At 39.9% G+C, this 25,838-nt stretch overlaps 1 protein-coding gene across 2 annotated transcripts in view; it reads left to right on the top strand.

Moving 5' to 3' along the window:
* LOC120061617 (inositol 1,4,5-trisphosphate receptor type 1) overlaps positions 1-25,838 on the top strand; it is a 155,467-nt gene that overhangs the window by 6,796 nt on the left and 122,833 nt on the right. For both annotated transcript variants that reach the window (XM_039011529.1, XM_039011523.1), the window contains exon 2: positions 2,909-2,979. In XM_039011529.1, coding sequence (XP_038867457.1) covers positions 2,909-2,979 — 71 coding nt within the window. The remainder of the gene's footprint in view (positions 1-2,908; positions 2,980-25,838) is intronic.

Here is a 25,838-nt window from a genome sequence, read left to right as displayed (position 1 = left end):
AAAATAGCCCAGTACTGTAGCCTACTGCCGACCATCACATTGTGCAGCGCCATATTTTCCGTTCCATCCTAACGGAAACCCAGAGGTTTTTTTATTTATTTTTTCTTGGAATAGAAACACCATAATATTAACTTCTTGACGCACGGATCCCTTTAGCGGGATCATTTTCGTAAACAACCGCTGATTTGCAGAGCGCCAAATAAAAATAAAAAAAATAAAAAATATTTATAATCATGAAATCACAAGTGAAATATACCAAAACACAGCTTAGCTTGTTGTTAATCTACCTATCGTGTCAGATATTGAAAATATGCTTTACAGCGAAAGCAATCCAAGCGTTTGTGAGTTTATCAATCACTAGACAAAACAGTAAGAACAGCTAGCCGCAAATTAGCTTGGTCACGAAAGTCAGAAAAGCAATAAAATTAATCGCTTACCTTTGATCTTCGGATGTTTGCACTTTGTTCGATAAAGATTATTTTTATAACCAAAAACCTCCATTTGGTTTGCGCGTTATGTTCAGAAAACGTTTTTATAATCAATCCTCATGTTGTTTTTAACATACATAATCGATAATATTTCAACCGGACGGTAAACTATTCAATACTACAGAGAAAGAAAATGTCGAGCTACAACTCTCGGGCACATGAACAAATCAAAGGACACCTGACGCGTTTTGATAAATCTCGCTCATTTTTCAAAATAAAAGCTTGAAACTATGTCTAAAGCCTGGTCACAGCCTGAGGAAGCCATTGGAAAAGGAATCTGGTTGATACCCCTTTAAATGGAGGATGGGCAGGCAATGAAACAGGGATTTTTCCAAATAAAAGGCACTTCCGGTTTGGATTTCCTCAGGTTTTCGCCTGCAAAATCAGTTCTATTATATTCACAGACAATATTTTGACAGATTTGGAAACTTTAGAGTGTTTTCTGTCCTAACCTGTCATTTATATGAATATTCTAGCTTCTGGGCCTGAGAAATAGTCCGTTTACCTTGGGAACGTTATTTTTTCAAACATAAAAATAGTGCCCCCTAGCTGAAAGAGGTTAAGCAAATTTAATTAAGCAAAATTTCTTAATCCGTCCCATATACTATGTTCTTACAAAAACACTATTGAAGGCTATCAAATGCTTCTCAAAGATGCCATCTGGTGGTCAAACTAGCACTAACTAGCATTAATGGTAAGTGGTTGGCACTTAAATAACGTGTCATGGAATTATGCGGCACCATGCAAGCTGTGCCGCATTACGCTGAAACTTTTAAAGGACGGACCACTGTAACTGGTGTATTTTAACACCAATAAACCCACCCGTTTTTAAGAATGAATTTAGTATATATCAGTCTAGCAAACCAGGCAACTAAAAGCAACTTTCTGAACTATGTTTTGGTTCGTTTCTAGCTTGTTACCTGCATTCCAGTTCAATTAATGACCATATCTTATAGCTGACAACGTCTTGACTTGTATTCGTATTACAGGAAAATAAACTCGCAACAGGATCATTATTTGCAAGTTAATGGCGAGCTAAGTATAGAAAATAGCTTACGGTTGTGAGTGGGAAGAAATAAAAGCAGGGCATTCTACCAGAGAATTTTAGAACTTGGACACTGTCTTGTTGTCCTAACGTTATATCCTAATTTGACTTTAGTGCAGGTCATGTTTTTCTTCACATGACCATCTCTGGTAAACACACACTATATAAAATATAAGTTTATTTGTCACATGCACAGGATACAGAAGGTGTAAACGGACAGTGAAATGGTTACTTGCATATTGTAGTCTTTTGTTTAGACATGTAGATAGCTAAACAATGAACCATAATCCCAACTCATAATGTTACTACCCTACATGAATCTGCAGGTAGCCAAAACTAACCAACAAGGTTCAATGTTAGCTAGCTAGCTAACATTAGACTAATAACTAGCAATGCAAATGACTAGCAATGCAAATGCCTCTGAGATACGAATAATATTACTACACTGATCATACACGTAAAGTTAGCTAGCTAACAGTACGCTTTAACTTGCAATGAAAACAACTTTCTGACAAAATTAGAAACGTATAATATTTGAAAATGTAGCTAGCTAGACTCTTACCTGTATGCATGGATGAACGCTTCTCTGTCACGGATGCCATGGTTGCCCTTAGTTTAAAGATGTAATCCAGAGACAGGTGTTTTATACAACCGCTTTCTGTGTGTTCTCTTTTTGACTCCCTCCGCATATTTGCAATCAAAAACCAGAATTTTCTCCTTAGCTATCATACTCTGCTTCCACTGGACATTCCACTGATTTCAAAACTCGGTCCTCCATAAAGTGGAGCGGATTAGCGACACTTTTGCAGTTCTTTGTGATATCTTTCAAAAAAGCTGCGTTAGAAAGGATTACCTACACATACTGAGAAGTTATAGACAAGTGTGCTACATGGCAGACCAATCCAAACTCAACTTTTGGCATGTCCAGCCCATCCATTATCTCAGCCAATCATGGCTAGCGGGAAAGTTCCTGTCTTTTTTCCGTGGCTAAACTAACTAGGCTCGTAATTTTACTATTTTATTCATATTTACAAGTTTGTTATTAAGGCATGAAAATTCACATTTTCCAGAAGACATTTCTACCAAAAAACACATTTTGATAAAAAATACATGTTTACCTTCAAATGCCTCTCCTGTGAAGTAGTGAGGTGCGACATACACCTAGTTTCCTGAAACGAGACACATTCGTTTAGAGCCAGGGGGTTATATATTAAAAATAAAGAGAGCTGTGTGAGTGCACATTTGAATGTGTGCATGAACATTTCTAGTATATTGAAATGGTTTATGTTCATTGGCATGTTAAGGGTGTATGTGGACTATCTGTGTTTCTGACTTGTCCATGATTGACATCCGTCATTATCTCTTCTCTCCACAGGCTGGTAGATGACCGCTGTGTGGTACAGCCCGACACAGGGGACCTAAACAACCCCCCAAAAAAGTTCAGAGGTAAGAGAATGGTATACTCCCCTCTCATTCTACTATAGCAGTTTACGCAGCACCACGTCACCTCAGTAAATCCAGCCTGTTTACACAGTGTTTTCCACTGGAGATGTTTCTTCTTGTATTACACTGCGTTTCTCTGGTGATAGCGCCAGTATCCCTCCCTGTCCACATAGATTTCAAAAAGGGCTGCTCTCTTTGACACTGTTATGTGTGTGTGTGTGTGTGTGTGTGTTGTGTATCATCTTGTCTATGTTTCCTGCTCAGATGTGATTCTGTGAGAATAGGAACATATTGAGGCTCATGAAGGGAGATGTGTCTCTGGCTGTTGGGTTATTTCTATCCCCATAACAGGAAGTACAACTGAACTCACGACCTTTAAGTCTCAGGTCAGGGGTCGTTATCACCCATGGAACATTTTTGGCCTACAAACATGATGTGCAATGTGAGTGTGTCAGGCTGTGACTGTAGCCTGTGTGTCTTTTATACCACAGGTGGGTTTAATCCTGAATGCTGATTGGTTAAAACAGCATTCCAGCCGGTGTCTATTCCACATGTTACCACCGGCTAAATCTATGATGTTAAAATGTATATTTACTCTGATCCATCTGACTGTGCAATCCAGTGCCTCGTGAGCCCAGCCAGGCAATTTTATAAACTTGATCTCCGATTTTTTTTTAAAGTATCTAGACATTATTTCACATTTCTGTCGGGGCGAGACAGGCAGGCAGGCAGCATTTCTCAGCCAGTCAAAATCATGAATCAGCTGGCATCGTTTTCTTGGATATATGTGGACTGATTCAGGAAACTAGGCGTATGTCGCAATTCACGAATTCACAGGAGAGCCGTTTTGAACATAATTTTTTTAAATCAAAATGCGTTTTTGGCAGAAATGCCTTCTCGAACATTTGAACTTTCATATGCCTTAATAACAAACTTTTATGCCATCTGCAAATACGAATAAAGTTGTTAAATTAAGAGCGTAGTTGGTTTAGCCAAAGAAAAAGCAGGAACGTTCCCGCTAGCCATAATTGGCCGAGATAATGAGTGGCTGGACATGCCGAGAGATGAGTTTCAGATTGTTCTGCGGTGTAGTATCTTGTGTCTACAAAATGAGCTGCTCATTATGCGTAGATAATCCTTTCTACTGCATTTTTTTTCTAAAGATATAACGTTAGCCATGGAGAACTGCAAATATGTTGCTACTGCTCTCAATAACATTGCTGCCCTGAATTTATCAAGCGCTATCGACAAAGGTCAGTGTGAAAAAGTTGTGATGGGCTTCTTTCTGGAGGACGATCGTGCCATGCTGACTCTCTCTGACTCTGAAAATGAATCAGACGATGAGGAAATAAAACATTTTCATTGAAGAATACATTGTAGAGTCTTCTGATGGGGAAGAAACGGCGATCAACAGTGTTGTCACGGAAGAAGTTGACAGAGTTTTGAAATCAGTGGAACACAACAGGCCAAACAAACTGTGCAAACTAAACGGAAATGACACAGGACGTCTTATTTAATGAAAGGGGTTGCAGTCTGCCATGAAGCGTTCATCCATGTATACGGGTAAGAATCTAGCTACAGTTTCAGATATTATACGTTTCTAATTTTGTCATAAAGTTGTTTTCATTGCAAGTTAAGGCAGCTGGAGTTCGATGGCTGGCTTGCTAGCTAACGTTAACATTGAACCTAACTTATTTGGTAAACTTTAGCTATGACAATTGGTTTGTATTGCTAGTAACGTTACTTTATGGATTGAGATTATAGTTCATTTTTTAGCTAGCTAACATTAACGTGACATGTCTAAACAAAAGACCCCAAGTTAAAACTTGCTGTTAGCTAGTTAACGTTAGCTGAGGTTAGATTGCTGGCTTGCTAGCTAACATTCATTTATGTGTATGAATTGTGTGTAACGTAAGTGATGTTTTCTCAGAATGCCATTTCACATTGCTAGTTATAGCCTAATGTTAGCTAGCTAACATTGAACCTATTTGGTTACCTTTAGGTATCTATGACAATCGGTTTGTATTGCTAGCTAAAGCTTGCAGTTAGCTAGCCAGCTGACGTTAGATGGCTAGCTATCCATCTAACGTGGTGTGTGTAGCGATGTTATCTCAGAATGCCATTTCTCATCTATTGTATAATAATGCTAAAAATGTGTCTTTCAACATCAGTAGAACCAGCCTTACTCTTCTCCACCAGTCATACAAGGAGAACGGTCTAATGACTTCCATCAAAAAGAGAGCTGGCCCAAGCAAGCAAAGGCAGCAGCGCAGGTATCGACTACATGCACCATTTCTTCACCAACTACAGAGTTGGGGAACCGTGTGTGGACCTGAATTGTGATAACTGCAGTGGTCAATACCAGAACAAGTTTGTGCTCTGGTATTGTGCCTGGTATGCACAAGCTCCACCAGTCTGGACCTTCACTACCTGATCACAGGCCACACCAAGTTTGCCCCTGACTGGTGCTTCGGCCTCATCAAGCAGTGCTTCAGAAAGACCAAAGTGGACACAGCTAGACAAACTTATTTTTTGGAGAAGATCAGGGAGTTTTGCGACAGAGGCTGTGGACATCACATACCCTACACCAAAGTCAAGGGCAGAACCAAAACAGGCTCTCCGAATATAGATTCCCTTGTTCATGCATGGTTCGGACGAACCAGTCATCAGCAGTATCTGCAGTGCCTCTATTCAAAGGACTCTCTCCTAACACACACGCCATACGTTGCTGCTACTATTATTATTATTTTTTATCCTGCTGCTCAGCCACTTTACCCCTGATTGTATGCATATAACCACCTCGTCTATCACTGATATCGTTATTGATCTTGTTCTTGTACATACTGTATTTTATTTTGACACTATTTCTGATATTGCTACTATGCAAGTAACCATTTGTCTGTACCGTTTGCACCTTCTGTAGAGACCCATCCACTTAGCAAGACTTAGCAAAATATTGATATATAAAAGTAATATTGATATGTGTGGTCGTAACATGATTTTGTTACATACCACAACAATATCATGTGACTGTATCAAGTGTCCACCACATAAATATATGGCGCATGCATCTGTTTATGTACTGTACATGTGCACCTCACTCAAGTTTCAACTCAGGTTGCACAGCCTTACCTTGTGTATGGAATACTATGTGATAGGTGCGTGTGTAACAGTATATAAAGTATGCTAATGTACTGGTGTGAAGGCATTTGGGCAGTGGTCAAAAGTACTTAAACATACTTAAGTACTACTTAAGTATGTTTTGGGGGTATCTGTACATTACTTTGCTATTGATATTTTTGACAACTTTTACTTCACTACATTCTGAAAGAAATGTACTTTTTACTCCATACATTTTCCCTGATACCTGAAAGTAAATTTTGACATTAAAATTGTCCAATTCACACACTTATCAAGAGAACATCCATACTGCATCTGATCTGGCAGACTCACTAAACACACATGCTTCGTTTGTAAATTTTGTCTGAGTGTTGGATTGTGCCCCTGGCTATCCTAAAAAAAATTAAAGAGAATAATTGTGCCGTCTGGTTTAATATAAGAAATTTGAAATGGTTTATACTTTTACTCAAGTATGACAATTAAGTACTTTTTCCACCACTGGATGTGGCTGGGGGTATAGCATTTCTTTAACATGACCCATCAATTTAGACAAGTGTCTCTGGGTAAGCATCATCTAATATTTATAAAATATTTTTATCTGGATACATTCGGTTTACCTGGAATTTTTCCTTGTTGTAGGCTACTACCACTTTTAATCTTAATTCTTTACTACACTACTCACTGTTTAGCACATGACCCCATGTGAATCCTTAAAGAGAAGGGCTGGCTTAAGAGGGTGTGAACAATGCTGAATGGGCGTAGACCAAGGAGAGCTCTGCAGTAGTCACCAAAACATTCAAAGGCCCTTTTTAATCAAAAGTGAGTTTACAAGTGTATCACCCCTCAAAGCAGAATTACTTTCCCATTGTTCCTCAAAAATGCTGTGTATGATATACCATTTTGTAGCTCTGAGTCTCTACTTTTATCCAATGTTAAAAATAAAAATGTTACATTTTGCTACATAGGACTGGATCCAGGTGGTGAGTCAAATATACAAAGGTTTGAAGTGATTGTGTTACCTTAGTTGTTGGCTAGCTCCTCTGAACAAAAGTGTCCTGACGAGAGAGTACATTTTTCTATGCCATGTGAAATCGAACCTCTTTATCTCATTGTAATGGGGGCATCCAAATAAAGGTCACTAGAAAACAGCTTATGCAAATGCAGCTACTGCTGTTATTCTGGCTGCACTGTTTGAAGTGACTGTAATTTGGTTAGCTAGCAAGCAAGGGATAAGAACGTTGCCAGCTAGTATGGCTATGGAACAGTTAGAACAAACAACTGGGTCGTGTCCGTAGATAAAGAACAAAAAGACTGAATGACTGGGTCGCGTCTCTGGCAACCGATAGAACAAACGACTAGCCGGCTTGTGTAGAAGCCATAGATTAGTATTTCACATCCGTTATATCAGGACTATATTTTGTGGAAGGATGAAATAGTATGAATACATTTATCAAAATAACGTTTTTAATGGAAATATGTCAATCATTATTTGAATATGTTGGTAACCCGTTGTATTGGCACGGTTTGCCGGTCCTCGACTTGGTCTTGGCTCTAACAACACCGATGCCAATATTCTCCCAACACCGGCTTCCTATAGGGCATTATCACTTACATGTATACCACAAAATCTGTCTAATAAAATACAGTATGTTCATCATTTTAGTCTGGATTTAGTTGGATGTTCCATCTATTTATTTTAGGTTTTAGCATTTGGCTGTGTTAGTGTCTAATTATTGCAGAGGAGGTGAGAAAAGTATGATGTAACTCTGCAGTAATCAAAGGATTGTATAAGTAAGTGTCGCCCCGAGAGGAGTTAATGAGGATGTTTCAGCATGGCTGTAAGGCATTGAGACTAACAAGCATTCCACTCATACTGGGAGTTAGTTGCTACATTACATGATGTGGTTTAATGCGAGTGGGGCTCTGTCTATCGTACGTTGTGACCATTAGCTGCAGTCTAGAGATTTGTAGTGTATTTATAACCCATAAAGCTTGGGTCTCCTCAGAGTACACTGAATGACAATTGTGTCTTTGATGTCCCAGGGAAGTTCTCTGAGTTTATCTCCTCCTAGGAGACTGTTACCAACACAAACCCAAGCCAGCTTCTGTCTATCTGTCTGTACAGTAAAGTAAGTTTTTTTTTTTGTGTGTGTGTTAGTCTGTATGTGGAGTCAAGTTATCTTTGTGCATGCTTGTGTCTGTGTGTGCACTCCCACTAAGTGGTCAAAGTGGCCATGGTAACCCCTCCTGCATGGACTCATCTACTGGTGGTGATGACATGTGTTGGCGACACTTGTTATCATGAGAGAGAGGGAGAGAGAGAGAGAGACCAAACAAACAACACAAAGAGTTATCTATCCAAAACTGAATGTATGGGTAAGCCACTTCTTCAATCTTTCTGGCCCTATAAGAAAGAACATACAGCAAAAACATATACATGATCAAATACAAATCTTAGAATCAAATATTAAAGACTACCAGAACCCACTGGACTCTCCAATTTATATTGAATGAAATACAGGACAAAATACAAACCCTCCAACCCAAAAAGGCCTGTGGTGTTGATGGTATCCTCAATGAAATGATAAAATATACAGACCACAAATTCCAATTGGCTATACTTAAACTCTTAAATATCGTCCTTAGCTCTGGCATCTTCCACAATATTTGTAACCAAGGACTGGTCACCCCAAGCCACAAAAGTGGAGACATTTGACCCCAATAACTACCGTGGGTTATGCGTCAACAACAACCGTGGGAAAATCCTCTGCATTATTATTATCAGCAGACTCGTACATTTCCTCCGTGAAAACAATGTACTGAGAAAATGTCAAATTGCCTTTTTACCAAATTACCGTACAACAGACCACATATTCACCCTGCACACTCTGAACAAAGGCAACGTTGATTTCAAAAAAGCTTTTGACTCAATTTGGCATGAGGGTCTGCTATACAAATTGATGGAAAGTGGTGTTGGGGGGGGAAACATACAACATTATAAAATCCATGTACACAAACAACAAGTGTGCAGTTAAAATTGCCAACAAACACACACATTTTCTTTCCACAGGGCCGTGGGGTGAGACAGGGATGCAGCTTAAGCCCCACCTCTTCAACATACAGTTGAAGTCGGAAGTTTACATACACTTAGGTTGGAGTCATTAAAACTCGTTTTTCAACTACTCCACAAATTTCTTGTTAACAAACTATAGTTTTGGCAAGTCGGTTAGGACATTTACTTTGTGCATGACACAAGTCATTTTTCCAACAATTGTTTACAGACAGATTATTTCACTTATAATTCACTGTATCACAATTAGAGATCCACCGATTTGATTAGGGCCAATATCAAGTTTTCATAACAATCTGCATTTTTGGACACGTTTATGGCCGATTACATTGGCAGGCTGACTATATGTTACGCGAGTGCAGCAAGGAGCCAAGGTAAGTTGCTAGCTAGCATTAAACTTATCTTATAAAAAACAATCAATCTTATAAAAAACAATCAATCTTAACATAATCACCAGTTAACTACACATGGTTGATGATATTACTAGTTTATCTAGCTTGTCCTGGGTTGCATATAATCAATGCGGTGCCTGTTAATTTATCATTGAATCACAGCCTACTTCGCCAAACGGCATTCGCGAAAAAAGCACTGTCGTTGCACCAATGTGTACTTAACCATAAACATCAATGCCTTTCTTAAAATCAATACAGTATATATTTTTAAACCTGCATATTTAGTTAATATTGCCTGCTAACATGAATTTCTTTTAAATAGGGAAATTGTGCCACTTCTCTTGCAATCTGTGCAAGCAGAGTCAGGGTATATGCAGCAGTTTGGGCTGCCTGGCTCGTTGTGAACTGTGTGAAGACCATTTCTTCCTAACAAAGACCATCATTTATTTGCCAGAATTGTACATAATTATGACATAACATTGAAGGTTGTGCAATATAACAGCAATATTTAGTCTTAGGGATGCCACCCGTTAGATAAAATACGGAACGGTTCCGTGTTTCACTGAAAGAATAAACGTTTTGTTTCAAAATGATAGTTTCCGGATTTGACCATATTAATGACCTAAGGCTCGTATTTCTGTGTGTTATTATATTATAATTAAGTCTATGATTTGATAGAGCAGTCTGACTGAGTGGGGATAGGAAGCAGCAGGCTCGTAAGCATTCATTCAAACAGCACATTCCTGCATTTGCCAGCAGCTCTTCGCTGTGCTTCAAACATTGCGCTGTTTCTGACTATCAACTCACGAGATTAGGTTGGCATACTATAGTGCCTAATAAGAACATCCAATAATCAAAGGTATATGAAATACAAATGGTATAGAGAGAAGTAGTCCTATAATTCCTATAATAACTACAATCTAAAACGTCTTACCTGGGAATATTGAAGACTCATGTTAAAAGGAACCACCAGCTTTCATATGTTCTCATGTTCTGAGCAAGGAACTTAAACGTTAGCTTTTTTACATGGCACATATTGCACTTTTACTTTCTTCTCCGACACTTTCTTTTTGCATTATTTAAACCAAATTGAACATGTTTCATTATTTATTTGAGACTAAATTGATTATATTAAGTTAAAATAAGTGTTCATTCAGTATTGTTGTAATTGGCATTATTACAAATGATTTATATATATAAAAAAATCGGCCGATTTTAATCGGTATCGTCTTTTTTTGGTCCTCCAATAATTGATATCGGCGTTGAAAAATCATAATCGGTCGACCTCTAATCACAATTCCAGTGGGTCAGAAGTTTACATACACTAAGTTGACTGTGCCTTTTAAACAGCTTGGAAAATTCCAGAAAATGATGTCATGGCTTAGAAGTTTCTGATAGGCTAATTGACATAATTTGAGCCATTTGGAGGTGTATCTGTGAATGCATTTCAAGGCCTACCTTCAAACTCAGTGCCTCTTTGCTTGACATCATGGGAAAATCAAAAGAAATTAGCCAAGACCTCAAACAAATTGTAGACCTCCACAAGTCTGGTTCATCCTTGGGAGCAATTTCCAAATGCCTGAAGGCACCACGTTCATCTGTACAAACAATAGTACGCAAGTATAAACACCATGCAGCCGTCATACCGCTCAGGAAGGAGACGATTTCTGTCTCTTAGAGATTAACGTACTTTGGTGCGAAAAGTTTTAATCAATCCCAGAACAACAGCAAAGGACCTTGTGAACATGCTGGAGGAAACGGGTACAAAAGTATTTATATCCACAGTAAAGCGAGTCCTATATCGACATAACCTGAAAGGCCGCTCAGCAAGGAAGAAGCCACTGCTCCAAAACCACCATTAAAAAAAGCCAGACTATGGTTTGCAACTGCACACGGGGAAAGAGATCATACTTTCTGCCCATAATGACCATCGTTATGTTTGGAGGAAAAAGCGGGAGCCTTGCAAGCTGAAGAACACCATCCCAACCGTGAAGCACGGGGGTGGCAGCATCATGTTGTGGGGGTGCTTTGCTGCAGGAGGGACTGGTGCACTTCACAAAATAATATGCTGATTATCTGGTTCTTCTGTCCCCAACCAAGGAGGGCCCACAGCAGCACCTAGATCTTCTGCACAGATCTGTCAGACCTGGGCCCTGACAGTAAATCTCAGTAAGACAAAAATACTTGTGTTCCAAAAAAGGCCCAATTGCCAGGACCACAAATAACAATTCCATCTAGACACCGTTGCCCTAGATCATACAAGCGATACATACCTCGGCCTAAACATCTGCACCACACGTAACTTCCACAAAGGGACTTCTGTGCCATCAAAAGGAACATAAAATTCGACATACCGATTAGGATCTGGCTAAAAATCGTTGAATCTGTTATAGAACCCATTGCCCTTTATGGTTGTGAGGTCTGGGGTCCGCTCACTAACCAAGAATTCACAAAGTGGGACAAACACCAAATTGAGAATCTGCATGCAGAATTCTGCGAAAAATATCCTCTGTGTACAACGTAAAACACCAAGTAATGCATGCAGAACAGAATTAGGCCGATACACTCTAATTCTCAAAATCCTGAAAAGAGACGTTAAATTCTACTATTCCGATTCCTGAACCTCACATAACAAAGCCATCACATACAGAGAGATGAACCTGTAGAAGAGTCCCCTAATCAAGCTGGTCCAGGGGTTCTGTTCACAAACACAAACAGACCCCACAGAGCCCCAGGACAGCAACACGATTAGATCCAACCAAATCATGAGAAAACAAAAGGATAATTACTCGACACATTGGAAAGAATTAACAAAAAAACTGAGCAAAGTAGAATGCTATTTGGCCCTAAACAGAGAGTAAACAGTGGCAGAATACCTGACCACTGTGACTGACCCAAACTTAAGGAAAGCTTTGACTATATACAGACTCAGTGAGCATAGCCTTGCTATTGAGAAAGGCAGACCTGGCTCTCGAGAAGACAGGCTATGTGCACACTGCCCACAAAATTAGGTGTAAACTGAGCTGCACTTCCTAACCTTCTGCCAAATGTATGTCCATATTAGAGACACATATTTCCCTCATATTACAGACCCACAAAGAATTTGAAAACAAATCCAATTTTGATAAACTCCCATATTTACTGGGTGAAATACCACAGTGTGCCATCACAGCAGCAAGATTTGAGACCTGTTGCCACAAGAAAAGGGCAACCAGTGAAGAACAAACACCATTGTAAATACAACCCATATTTATGTTTATTCATTTTCCCTTTCCCTATTTGCACATAATATAACATTTGAAATATCTTTTATTCTTTTGGAACTTTTGTTAGTGTAATGTTTACTGTTAATTTTTATTTATTTCACTTTTGTTTATTATATACTTCACTTGCTTTGGAAATGTGAACATATGTTTCCCATGCCATTAAAGCCCTTAAATTGAATTTAGAGGCATAGAGAGGGGCGTTGGCATGCTCCTGTGATGGCTGTGGGCTATAGTGGCTCCCTCAAAGTTTTTGAATAGGATTCATTTAAAGACTGTAGTCCAATTCCATTTCTCCTCTCTTCTTTATGAAACACATTTGCTCACTTACCCTTACAGATTGGAAAGCATTGTATTACTGTGTTTTTTTGTGGGTTTTCTACACCAATCCAATGTTTGCCAATCCTTGAGGGTGAGGGAATGAGTGCACTCACTTCAGGAAGAATTGGCTTGTGTGTCATGTAAGGCTTCAACCAGTGCTGTGACCTGATGTAGCCTGTATTCCAACAGTAAGTGCATTGTTGTTGTACAATAATATATGGTAGTCAGGAGAGATGTAGCCTGCTTGTCTAACGCTACTGTGACCCCAAAACTGATTTAATTATTATACTCTCATTTCCATTCTGTCTCTACCTTGGCATGACCTATTTATTTATGGGCTTATTATAATTTTTTTTCAGATGTTAAAATTAACAAGAGACGGTTTCTTCCTATTGTTTTTAACATTAGCCAAATACCAAAAACCGCTGTATACCCTCTGTGGGAGATACTGTACTTCCTTTTTTCTCCCCAAACGTCGGGTTGGGAAGTGCTTATTTAAGACTTCCTTGGGGAGGTATCGTGTGTCTGCCGGATGGCCTCCGGTGTAGGATGGTGTTACCCTGAGACAGACACTGATCTTAGGTCAGTTTCACATTTCCCCTTCTTAATGGTTATGGTTAGGATTTGAAGAAGGTGAGCTGATCCTAGATTTCTGCTGAAGGGGAACTTCTGCACTCCCCACTTCTGTGTCATTTTTTGGAGAGTTCTTCCTCAGAGAAAATAATAGTAAAAAGTAAATGGTGTGTTGTGAGGGATGCAGCGTTGTTGCTCTGAGAGACGGTGGAGATAATCCTCCTTACTTTAGCCTGCTGCTGGCTGAGGGCCAGACTAGCCCTGGCCACCAGGCCTCACTGCCGAGGTATGCATACCATTTCCTCCCAATGTAAGCAGAAGCACTTTACACGCACTCCCTCACCCAAGCGCACACACACATTCACGCACGCACACACGTATGTAGGCAAACACACGCCACACAACTGCACACATCTGCAAGCATGGTGCACACACACAGTTAGAGACACACAGACTCTAATGTGTGCAAGGGCATTCATTTGACACACACTCATGCACTTACACAAACATACACCCATGTCATACATTATGCCCATGTCGCTGCAGCTCAGCAAACCATACACACTCTGGTGCTGAAACGGCTGGGCTACTACATCTCAAAGTGACCATGTTAGAACTCCTATTCCTCCTCTTCCATAACTGCTAAGAACTTCAGCCAGGCGTGATTGCAGGGTTGTGTGTTTTGGAACATAAGGTGTGGGATTGTTGTGTTGACAGACACATCTTTATTCCGTTTAAGTTGCAGACTAAACTACATTCCATCATGTGACAAACCCATCTCATACTGTTCAGTTTTCCTTTACTCAGTGAATGGTCTGTGCTGTGTAGACCTAGGTCTGTAGCAGTTCAAAATGTTGTTGTTGCCTGAGATGACCCATCCATTCCTCTCGTGAACACAGTTATAATGTCCAACTTTGTTACAGTATATTAAGCTAGCTCCATTCCACAATGATCTCTCTCAAAACTCTCATTACCGTCTCCTCAGGAGAAACGTGTTCTCTACATCAGGACAGACTCTGTTTCTAACGTAATTGACAATGAACAAGATTAGAAACTTTTTGTTCCACCTAAAATACCAGAGAAGGGCCAGAGCCTTCTCTTTGTGTGTTTTTTTAATAGAAGTTATTAAGTGCCATTTTAAAACATTTGTTGGTGAACAACAATGTGAGAGCATGTGGAAGACATTAGTGGGATCAGTGTCCGTGGCTGGTTTTGTCTGTTTCACTCTCCTCCCTTCATCCTGCTTTCTTCCTAGTCACAGCTAAAGTTGTTTACATGGATGTGTACTAGGTCATTAAGCAGCTCTTCACAGGCTTAAACCATACATTTAGAATACAGGGCCTAGCTACCAGGTGTGTTGTGGTAATGTCTTCAGCATATGATTTTCACCTGGCAGTGAGGTAAAAGAGAGGTTAGGCAAGGGAAGGAAGCTATTGAATAGCTTCGAGACTCATCCATTGCCTGAGAATAAAACAAATATGGATACCGCCTAACCCTAGTATACACATTAGTTGTTACTAAGGCACAATAGGGTAAATCCATTTGAATTTAATCACTTTTTGACTGCACCCTTTTTGATTTGAACAAAACCTTCCATACATATTTTCCCACTGTAGTACTGCTCAGAAAGTGACTTTCTGGACCTGAATGCCATAACATTCAAGAGATAAAGGTGACATTTAATCAAAGTCTACTAGAGGACAATTTATTTTTAACTAAGACAAAATAATTTATAACTGAATTTTTCCAGTACAATATACAGTGCATTTGGAAAGTATTCTGACCCCTTGAGTTTTCACATTTTGTTACGTTACAGCCTCATTCTAAAATGTATTAAATCATTTTTTCCCCCTAATCAATCTACACCCAATACCCCATGATTAAAAAAGTAAAAACAGGTTTCTTGAAATGTTTGCAAATATATTAAAAATACAAAACTAATATGACATTTACATAAGTATTCCGACCCTTTAATCAGCTCTGGCTGGGCTTCTCAAGGACATGAACCCTTTCACACGTGTGATAGTTCTACAGTGGTCCCTGAAGCGTATGATCACACCCGTGTGATTAGAACGATTATTTAAAATGCTTATTTAGAACGGACAGTTTCAAATGACGCAACAATCATCAATTGAGCTGGCCACACTTTTTTCAGAAACTATTTACACAAACACGGTCCTTACAAAGTTAAGTCCAGAATGTGAGCAGTTTATTTTTGGATGCGATGTTCACAGAAGTATCTATAGCATAACACAATCATCTAAACCCGGAAAAATGTAGGCTATATTTGTCCTAGCGCTAACTGAGGAAAGATTGACACAACCAAAGCGGTCATATTTTCTAACTCTCGGCTGACATAAACTACAATATTAATTAGCTAATAGCAATTACTATGTATAATTAATCACATCACGGGTGAGCTCACCATTGATCGAAATAGAGTAAAACACTTTCTAGAAATCGAAAGTAATCCGACGAGGATTAGTTTCAGCGTGCAGCCATGCTTTTTTTCCTCACAGAAACCAAAGATAATAAGAGAAGACAAGATGAGTTTGGTCTGTTTATAGTATGCATGTTGAAGGGGTGTGTCGTCTACCATCATTCACATCCCACCATTCACTTCCTGAAGTTCTCAAAAAATGAGTGAACCCTTACTCACCTCATTTTGTTATAGCATCTTTGGTCCGACAGAAGATCACGTGAAACCCAGAATGCATTGTATGTCAACAAATATGGCTCCACACATAGCTGGAACTAGCTTAGCTCATAATAATCAGTACAACCTTCAAAAAAGTATTTTACACACATACAGTCGTGGCCAAAAGTTTTGAGAATGACACAAATATACATTTTCACAAAGTCTTCTGCCTCAGTTTGTATGATGGCAATTTGCATACACTCCAGAATGTTATGAAGTGATCAGATGAATTGCAATTAATTGCTAAATCCCTCTTTGCCATGCAAATGAACTGAATCCCTCAAAAACATTTCCACTGCATTTCAGCCCTGCCACAAAAGGACCAGCTGACATCATGTCAGTGATTCTCTCGTTAACTTCTCTAGGATAGGTGGCAGCATTCGGAATTTTGGATGAAAAGCATGCCCAAATTAAACTGCCTGCTACTCATGCCCAGAAGCTAAGATATGCATATTATTAGTAGATTTGGATAGAAAACACTCTGACGTTTCTAAAACTGTTTGAATCATGTCTGTGATTATAACATAACTTATTTGGCAGGCGAAACCCCGAGGACAAACCATTCAGATTTTTATTTTTTGAGGTCTCTCTTTTCAATGGGTTTTAATTGGGAATCCAAATTTCTAAGGGACCTTCTTGCAGTTCCTATCGCTTCCACTGGATGTCAACAGTCTTTAGAAATTGGTTGAGGTTTTTCCTTTGAGAAATGAAGAAGTAGCACTGTTCAGAATGAGGCTCGAGGGAAGTGTACTCTGTTACGAGGCGCGTGACCTGAAAGCTAGCTACACTTTGTTTTCCTCCGGTATTGAACACAGATCATCCCTTCTTCAATTTTATTGATTATTTACGTTAAAAAATACCTAAAGTTGTATTACAAAAGTAGTTTGAAATGTTTGGACAAAGCTTACAGGTAACTTTTGTAGTCATGTTGCGTGAGTTGGAACCAGTGTTTTTCTGGATCAAACGCGCAAAATAAATTGACATTTTGGATATATATCGACAGAATTAATCGAACAAAAGGACAATTTGTGATGTTTATGGGACATATTGGAGTGCCAACAGATGAAGCTCGTCAAAAGTAAGGCATGAATTATGTCTTTATTTCTGCGTTTTGTGTCGCGCCTGGGGGGTTGAAATATGATGGTCTGTGTTTGTTTGCTTGGGTGCTATCCTCAGATAATAGCATCGTTTGCTTTCGCCGTAAAGCATTTTTGAAATCTGACACGTTGGCTGGATTCACAACAAGTGTAACTTTAATTTGGTATAATGAATGTGTGATTTTATGAAAGTTACATTTTTATAGTAATTTATTTGAATTTGGCGCTCTGCATTTTCACTGGATGTTGGCCAGTTGGGACGCTAGCATCCCACATATCCCAGAGAGGTTAACACAGGTGTGAATGTTGACGAGGACAAGGCTGGAGATCACTCTGTCATGCTGATTGAGTTCAAATAACAGACTGGAAGCTTAAAAAGGAGGGTGGTGCTTGGAATCATTGTTCTTCCTCTGTCAATCATGGTTACCTGCAAGGAAACACGTGCCGTCATCATTGCTTTGCACAAAAGGACTTCACAGGCAAGGATATTGCTGCCAGTAAGATTGCACCTAAATCAACCATTTATCGGATCATCAAGAATTTCAAGGAGTGCGGTTCAATTGTTGTGAAGAAGGCTTCAGGGCGCCCAAGAAAGTCTAGCAAGCGCCAGGACCGTCTCCTAAAGTTGATTCAGCTGCGGGATCGGGGCACCACCAGTACAGAGCTTGCTCAGGAATGGCAGCAGGCAGGTGAGAGTGCATCTGCACGCACAGTGAGGCGAAGACTTTTGGAGGATGGCCTGGTGTCAAAAAGGGCAGCAAAGAAGCCACTTCTCTCCAGGAAAAACATCAGGGACAGACTGATATTCTGCAAAAGGTACAGGGATTGGACTGCTGAGGACTGGGGTAAAGTCATTTTCTCTGAATCCCCTTTCCGATTGTTTGGGGTATCCGGAAAAAAGCTTGTCCGGAGAAGACAAGGTGAGCGCTACCATCAGTCCTGTGTCATGCCAACAGTAAAGCATCCTGAGAACATTCATGTGTGGGGTTGCTTCTCAGCCAAGGGAGTTGGCTCACTCAGAATTTTGCCTAAGAACACAGCCATGAATAAAGAATGGTACCAACACATCCTCTGAGAGCAACTTCTCCCAACCATCCAGGAACAGTTTGGTGACGAACAATGCCTTTTCCAGCATGATAGAGCACCTTGCCATAAGGCAAAAGTGATAACTAAGTGGCTCGGGGAACAAAACATCGATATTTTGGGTCCATGGCCAGGAAACTCCCCACACCTTAATCCCATTGAGAACTTGTGGTCAATCCTCAAGAGGCGGGTGGACAAACAAAAACCCACAAATTCTGACAATCTCCAAGCATTGATTATACAAGAATGGGCTGCCATCAGTCAGGATGTGGCCCAGAAGTTAATTGACAGCATGCCAGGGCGGATTGCAGAGGTCTTGAAATAGAAGGGTCACCACTGCAAATATTGACTCTTTGCATCAACTTCATGTAATTGTCAATAAAAGCCTTTGACACTTATGAAATGCTTGTAATTATACTTCAGTATTCCATAGTAACATCTGAGAAAAATATCTAAAAACACTGAAGCAGCAAACTTTGTGACAAATATTAATTTCCATTCTCAAAATTTTTGCCCACGACTGTACTATGTGCCCATTTACAATCTATGCAAGAATCGTAATGCATGATTTATCACCGGAAATTGAAAAACGTGAATAAAACAGTAAATTTATCAATAATTACCACAAAACATTTTCTGATAGTGATATATTGATACAAATGGTGTGTGCAGGCAGTCAATCACGTAACCTCTCACTCCCACTCTGAGCCATTCAGTGTTGTTGTTTATGTATGTAGCTAGTGAGCTAAGCTGTAGCATTAGCAATGTCTTTCAAAAGGAGAACTCACAAATGTGGAAATTCTGGAGATTAATTTTTTTTCTGACAATGAGTCAGTCAGGAATCAGATTCTGACAGTGAGGCGCTGCCCCCCCCAACCATTGAGAACCCTGAATCGGGGGACCCCTTGTCCACTGACAAAGTCCTAGTCCTAGAAGATGGTGGTGATGGAGGCAGACTGACAGTGGATGAAGTACAGGAGTTCTGTGGTAGCTGGAAGGCTGCCAGCCATTTCACCCCTCCTGGCCCTGCTGTTTGCTTTGATGAGTCCCAGTCTGGAGTGCAACTGCCCTTGCCATTTCCATCTGAGGCAGAGCGCTTCAAGTTGTTTCTGACAGAGGAGCTGGTGGGAGACATAGCAGAGACCAATTGCTATGCTTTGGAGCTACAGGAGAAGAGAGAGCCAGGAGTGGGGGGGGACCACAATTAGTGAAATGTATACCTTCTTGGTGACAGTCCTTCTCATGGGGATAGTAAAGAAGAACTTCCTAAGGATCTGTGCTCCAGTATTCTCTATGTTTGCAACTCCTTCCTTTGCGACTCCCTTCTTTGCCACCCTCTTTTCCCAAGATGGCTTCCTAGTTCTGCTGTGATGACTGCATTTCATCAACAATGCTACTGCCATCCTAAATGACCCATTATACAAAATAAGAAATGTCAACAGCTGGCAGTAAAGTGGCATGACAAACGAGACATCCATGTCCTCTCTGCTGTCCGTACAGCAACCATGTTAGCGACAGGGAAGGTGGACCACCTGATGGGAGAGAGAGAAATCAAACCAGACTGCGTGCTTGACTATAACCTCAAAATGGGGGCAGTGGATAAGGCGGACATCATAAACAGCTTTGTGGAATCCACTCAGAAAACGACCAAGTGGTATAAGAAGATATTTTTCAAGGGTATCTTCAAAATACAACAAGCCAATACTTCTGATGCAATTAGCATTGTTTTACAGAGCCAATAGAATTTACTTAGCTACATAAGCACGATTGAATATAACACCACCATAAAGGTTATGAAATGAGTAACGTTACCTCGTGTGTCCGCGGTTATAAGGAATATACACAAATATATTATGCTCCATACACACAGTGAGCTACAGTAGAAACGGTATAACACGACATACAGAAACTAATATAACGTAATAAGACACTTACTTTGAAAGAAAGGCGGTCTGGATTTGAACATGGGTGTCTGTAGTGACGCCTCTAGCACTGAGATGCTGTGCCTTAGACAGCTGCGCCACTTGGGAGTCATAAGGCCAGGGTACCTTCAAAATACAATACATGCTGATACTTCTCTGATGCAATTAACATTGTTTTCCATAGCTAATAGAAGAATGTAGCTAGCTACCTAAGCATTGAGAATAACACCGTAAAGGTTATGAAATGAGTAACGTTACCTCGTGTGTCCGCGGTTATAAGGAATATACGCAAAAATATTATGCTACAGTAGAAACGACATAACACGACATGCAGAAACTAATATAACATAATAAGGCACTTACTTTGATAGAAACGCACACATTTCCAAAGTTATTATTGGTAACGAAAACAACTTTGACTGCGATGTAGGCAACAGACGGAAAATGTGAACACGTGTGTGCAGGACGGGAGATGAGCAAATGTCTGCAGACTTGAACTGCACAAATAATTGGGAAGTGTTTGGGGTATTTTGTCCAGGGCAGAAATGTCCAAAAATTTCATTGGTCCACAAAAGTAAAAATGACTACTTTTATGTGAATGAATGAGGCGGAACACACCTCAATTCAAACAATTTGAAATTGACAAGTTGAAAACAGCCTATAAATAAAATCAGGCTGCGTGCTTTGGTTTGAGGGCAGCGCGGATGAAATGTACTGTTGCGTAACAATCACATTCTGGAATGGAGAGAACGTTCTAACATCACGTGCATAAAAAAACTCACGCTGGGGCGACCGTTAGAGATATTTGGAACTCACGCATGAAAAGGTTAAGAGACTTGTTCTGAAGCTACCCCTGCGTTGTCTTGGCTGTGCGCCTAGGGTCGTTGTCCTGTTGGAAGGTGAACCTTCGCCCCAGTGTGAGGTCCTTAGCGCTCTGGAGTAGGTTTTCATCTAGGATCTCTCTGTACTTTGCTCCGTTCATCTTTCCTTCGATCTTGTCTAGTCTCCTAGTCCCTTGATGCTGCCATCACTATGCTTCACCGTAGGGATGGTGCCAGGTTTCCTCCAGACATGATGTTTGGCATTCAGGCCAAAGAGTTCAATCTTGGTTTCATCAGACCAGAGAATCTTGTCTTTAGGTGCCTTTTGGCAAACTCCAAGCGGGCTGTCATGTGCCTTTTACTGAAGAGTGGCTTCTGTCTGGCCACTCTACCATGAAGGCCTGATTGGTGGAATGCTGACGATATGGTTGTCCTTCTGGAAGGGTCTCCCATCACCACAGAGGAACTCTGGAGCTCTGCCAGAGTGACCTTTGGCCTCATGGCTTGGTTTTTGCTCTGACATGCACTGTCAACTGTGGAACCTTTTATATAGACCGGTGTGTGCCTTTCCAAATCATGTCCAATCAATCGAATTTACCCCAGGTGGACGCCAATCAATTTGTAGAAACATCTCATAGATGATCAATGGAAACAGGATGCACCTGAGCTATGCAAACATTTATAAAAATCTGTTTTCGCTTTGTCATTATGGGGAATTGTGTGGATTGAATACTTTTTAGAATAAGGCTTTAACATAACAAAATGTGGAAAAATGCAATGGGTCTGAATACTTTCTGAATGCACTGTAGGTTCAGAAAATCCCCTTATTGTTTGGGATACCTTTTAAATGTACTTTCAGAGATCTTTAAATATTCATCAATAATGAAAAAGCAGTTTCTCTCTAAAGAGACAGGACTAACAATTGAAATAAATAAACTAATAGTACAGGTAGATCGCAATAAAAATAATACTACAGAGATACAAAATAAGTTAAAGAAAAAACTAAAAGAACTGGAGGAACTGTTTCAAGAACGATCTAATGTATTCTATTGCAAAAATAAAGCGAACTGTATGGAATATTGAGAAAAATGCAGCAAATTCTTCCTGAATCTCCAACACAGGAACATAACCAAAAATAATTTGCACAAACCCATTACTAAAGACGGAGTCATCTATGATTCTCTGAATTATATTTTAAAAGAGGAAGCTAAATATTTTAAGCAGATGTTTTCACCCTCTGAATCAAAACAAATCAACAAAAGAAATGTCACAGGTGCCAAATTATAGACCTTACAGTGAAATGCTTACTTACAAGCCCTTAACCAACAATGCAGTTTTAAGAAAAATAAGTGTTAAGTAAAAAATATATATGTAATAAATAAAAGTAACAAATAATTAAAGGGCAGCAGTAAAGTAACAATAGCGAGGCTAGATACAGGGGCTACCGGTACAGAGTCAATGTGCGGGGACACCGGTTAGTCGAGGTAATATGTCAATTTAGGTAGAGTTAAAGTGACTATGCATAAATAGACAGAGAATAGCAGCAGTGTACAATAGGGGGGGCAAATGCAAATGGTCTGGGTAACCATTTGATTAGCTGTTCAGGAGTTTTATGGCTTGGGGGTAGAAGCTGTTAAGAATCCTTTTGGACCTAGACTTGGCACTCCGTTACCGCTTGCCGTGCGGTAGCAGAGAGAAGAGTCTATGAACAATTTTTAGGGCCTTCCTCTGACACCATCTGGTATAGAGGTCCTGGATGGCAGGAAGCTTGGCCCCAGTGATGTACTGGGCCGTTCGCACTACCCTCTAGTGCCTTGCGATCAGAGGCCAAGTAGTTGCCATACCAGGCAGTGATGCAACAAGTCAGGATGCTCTCTGGTGCAGCTGTAGAACCTTTTGAAGACCTGAGGGGTAATCGGTTTTGTCGTGCCCTCTTCACGACTGTCTTGGTGTGCTTGGACCATAATAGTTTGTTGGTGATGTGGACACCAAGGAACTTGAAGCTCTCTACCTGCTCCACCACAGCCCCGTCGGTGGTGGCAGAAACAAAATAAGTAAAAAATAAAAATAAAAAAAACGCACAATTGGTTAGGGGATTGTAAAATGCCAGCCATCCTCTCCGGCGCCATTCTTGTTGATGACGATTACTGTAAGGAATTCTTTCCAAATAATTCAAAATATTGAAAATTAACAAATCAGAAATAGAATTGTGGTCAGATTTTCCAAATGGAGGGCAAGGGAGAGCTTTGTATTAGTCTCTGTGTGTGGAGCAAAGGTGGTCTAGAGTTTAAAAAAAAAGTATATTTTTTATTTTTTATTTTTTTCCCGCCACTGGTTACACATGTGACATGTTGGTAGAAATTAGGTAAAACGGATTTAAGTTTTCCTGCATTAACCTTTTGTCAATAGGGGGTGCTATTTGCACTTTGTAATAATTTCGTTCCCAAATTAAACTGCCTCGTACTCAATTCTTGCTCGTACAATATGCATATTATTATTACTATTGGATAGAAAACACTCTAGTTTCTAAAACCGTTTGAATTATTTCTCTGAGTGAAACAGAACTCATTCTGCAGCACATTTCCTGTCAGGAAGTGAGATTTCTGAAATCGAGGTCCCTGTTCTAGGGTCAGTTTATAAGTCCCCATGTAAGCTATGGGGCTACATGCACTGCATACGCCTTCCTCTAGATGTCAGTAAGCGGTGAGAATTTGAATGGAGTGGATTGCACCATCTGGGGGACTATACAAGCTCATGGAACGGAAGTACCGTTCTTTTCAACGGGGCGCCTGGCGCAAGAGGGACATCACAATGGCGTCCTGCAAAAGCTTTCGTTTTAGCAGTTCTATATCTCTGGTCATGTTTTTATTCGTTATAGGTGTTAAAGACATCATAAGGTAGTTAATTTAAACCGACTTATAGCAGTTTATATCAGTTTATTGCGATTTTCTGGGATTTCTTTGTGACGCGCTATCACGAGTTGGACACCTCTCCAGTGGATGGCTATCGTTAGCTGCTATTTCTACAGGAGAAGAGGACATCTTTCAACCAAAAGACGATTGTTCTGGAGAAAGGACACCTTGCCCAAGATTCTGATGGAAGCTCAGCAAATAGTAAGCAGTCTTTATGCTGTTAATTCGTATTTATGTTGACAAATGTCAAATAATAATTCCGCCATGAATTTCGGTGCGGTCTCGCTTTAGCGCACGCTGTATTGCGCAGTAACGTTAATTTTAAAAATCTAACACAGCGGTTGCATTAAGAACTAATGTATCTTTCATTTGCTGTCCAACCTGTATTTTTTTTGTCAAGTTTATGATTACTTATCGATTAGAATAGGTGCCTCTCCAAGATGGCGCCGGACAGATTGCTTGAAGTTTTGGCCACTAATCACATTGTATAACCACGATTTGTGCCGCTAAATATGCACATTTTCGAACAAACCCTATATGCATTGTGTAATATGATGTTACAGGACTGTCATCTGATGAAGAATATCAAGGTTAGTCAAAAATTATATATCTTTTGCCTGTTTGTTACGATCGCTAACCTTTGCTGCTGGTAAATGGTGTTGTGTTTCTGTCTATTGTGGTAAGCTAATATAATGCTATATTGTGTTTTCGCTGTAAAACACTTAGAAAATCTGAAATATTGGCTGGATTCACAAGATCTGTGTCTTTCATTTGCTGTACGCTGTGTATTTTTAAGAAATGTTTTATGATGAGTAATTAGGTAATACACGATGGTCTCTGTAGTTATTCTAGTTGCTTTGGTGAGAGTTGTGATGGTGGCTGCAATGGTAAACTATGATTTATACCTGAAATATGCAAATTTTTCTAACAAAACATATGCTATACAATAAATATGTTATCAGACTGTCATCTGATGAAGTTGTTTCTTGGTTAGTGGCTATTTATATCTTTATTTGGTCGAATTTGTGATAGCTACTGATGCAGTAAAAAAATGATGGAGTAAAAAAAGTGGTGTCTTTTGCTAACGTGGTTAGCTAATAGATTTACATATTGTGTCTTCCCTGTAAAACATTTTAAAAATCAGAAATGATGGCTGGATTCACAAGATGTGTATCTTTCATCTGGTGTCTTGGACTTGTGATTTAATGATATTTAGATGCTAGTATTTACTTGTGACGCTATGCTAGGCTATGCTAGTCAGCTTTTTTACTGATGGGGGTGCTCCCGGATCCGGGTTTGGGAGGAACTAGAAGTTAAAGTCCCCGGCCGCTAGTGGTGCCACCTCTGGATGAGCATTTTCCTGTTTGCTTATGGCCCTATACAGGTCATTGAGTGCTGTTTGTGGTGGTATATAGACAGCTACGAAAAATATAGACAAACTCTCTTGGTAAATAGTGTGGTCGACAGCTTATCATGAGATACTCTACCTCAGGCGAGCAAAACCCTCGAGACTTCTTTAGATATCGTGCACCAGCTGTTGTTTACAAATATACATAGACCATTGTCTTACCAGAGGCTACTGTTCTATCC

This window comes from Salvelinus namaycush, chromosome 2 (genome assembly GCF_016432855.1).
Source record: "Salvelinus namaycush isolate Seneca chromosome 2, SaNama_1.0, whole genome shotgun sequence".
Lineage (NCBI taxonomy): Eukaryota > Metazoa > Chordata > Actinopteri > Salmoniformes > Salmonidae > Salvelinus > Salvelinus namaycush.
The sequence above is the reverse complement of the archived record's forward strand: the minus strand, read 5'-3'. Positions and strand labels throughout refer to the sequence as shown.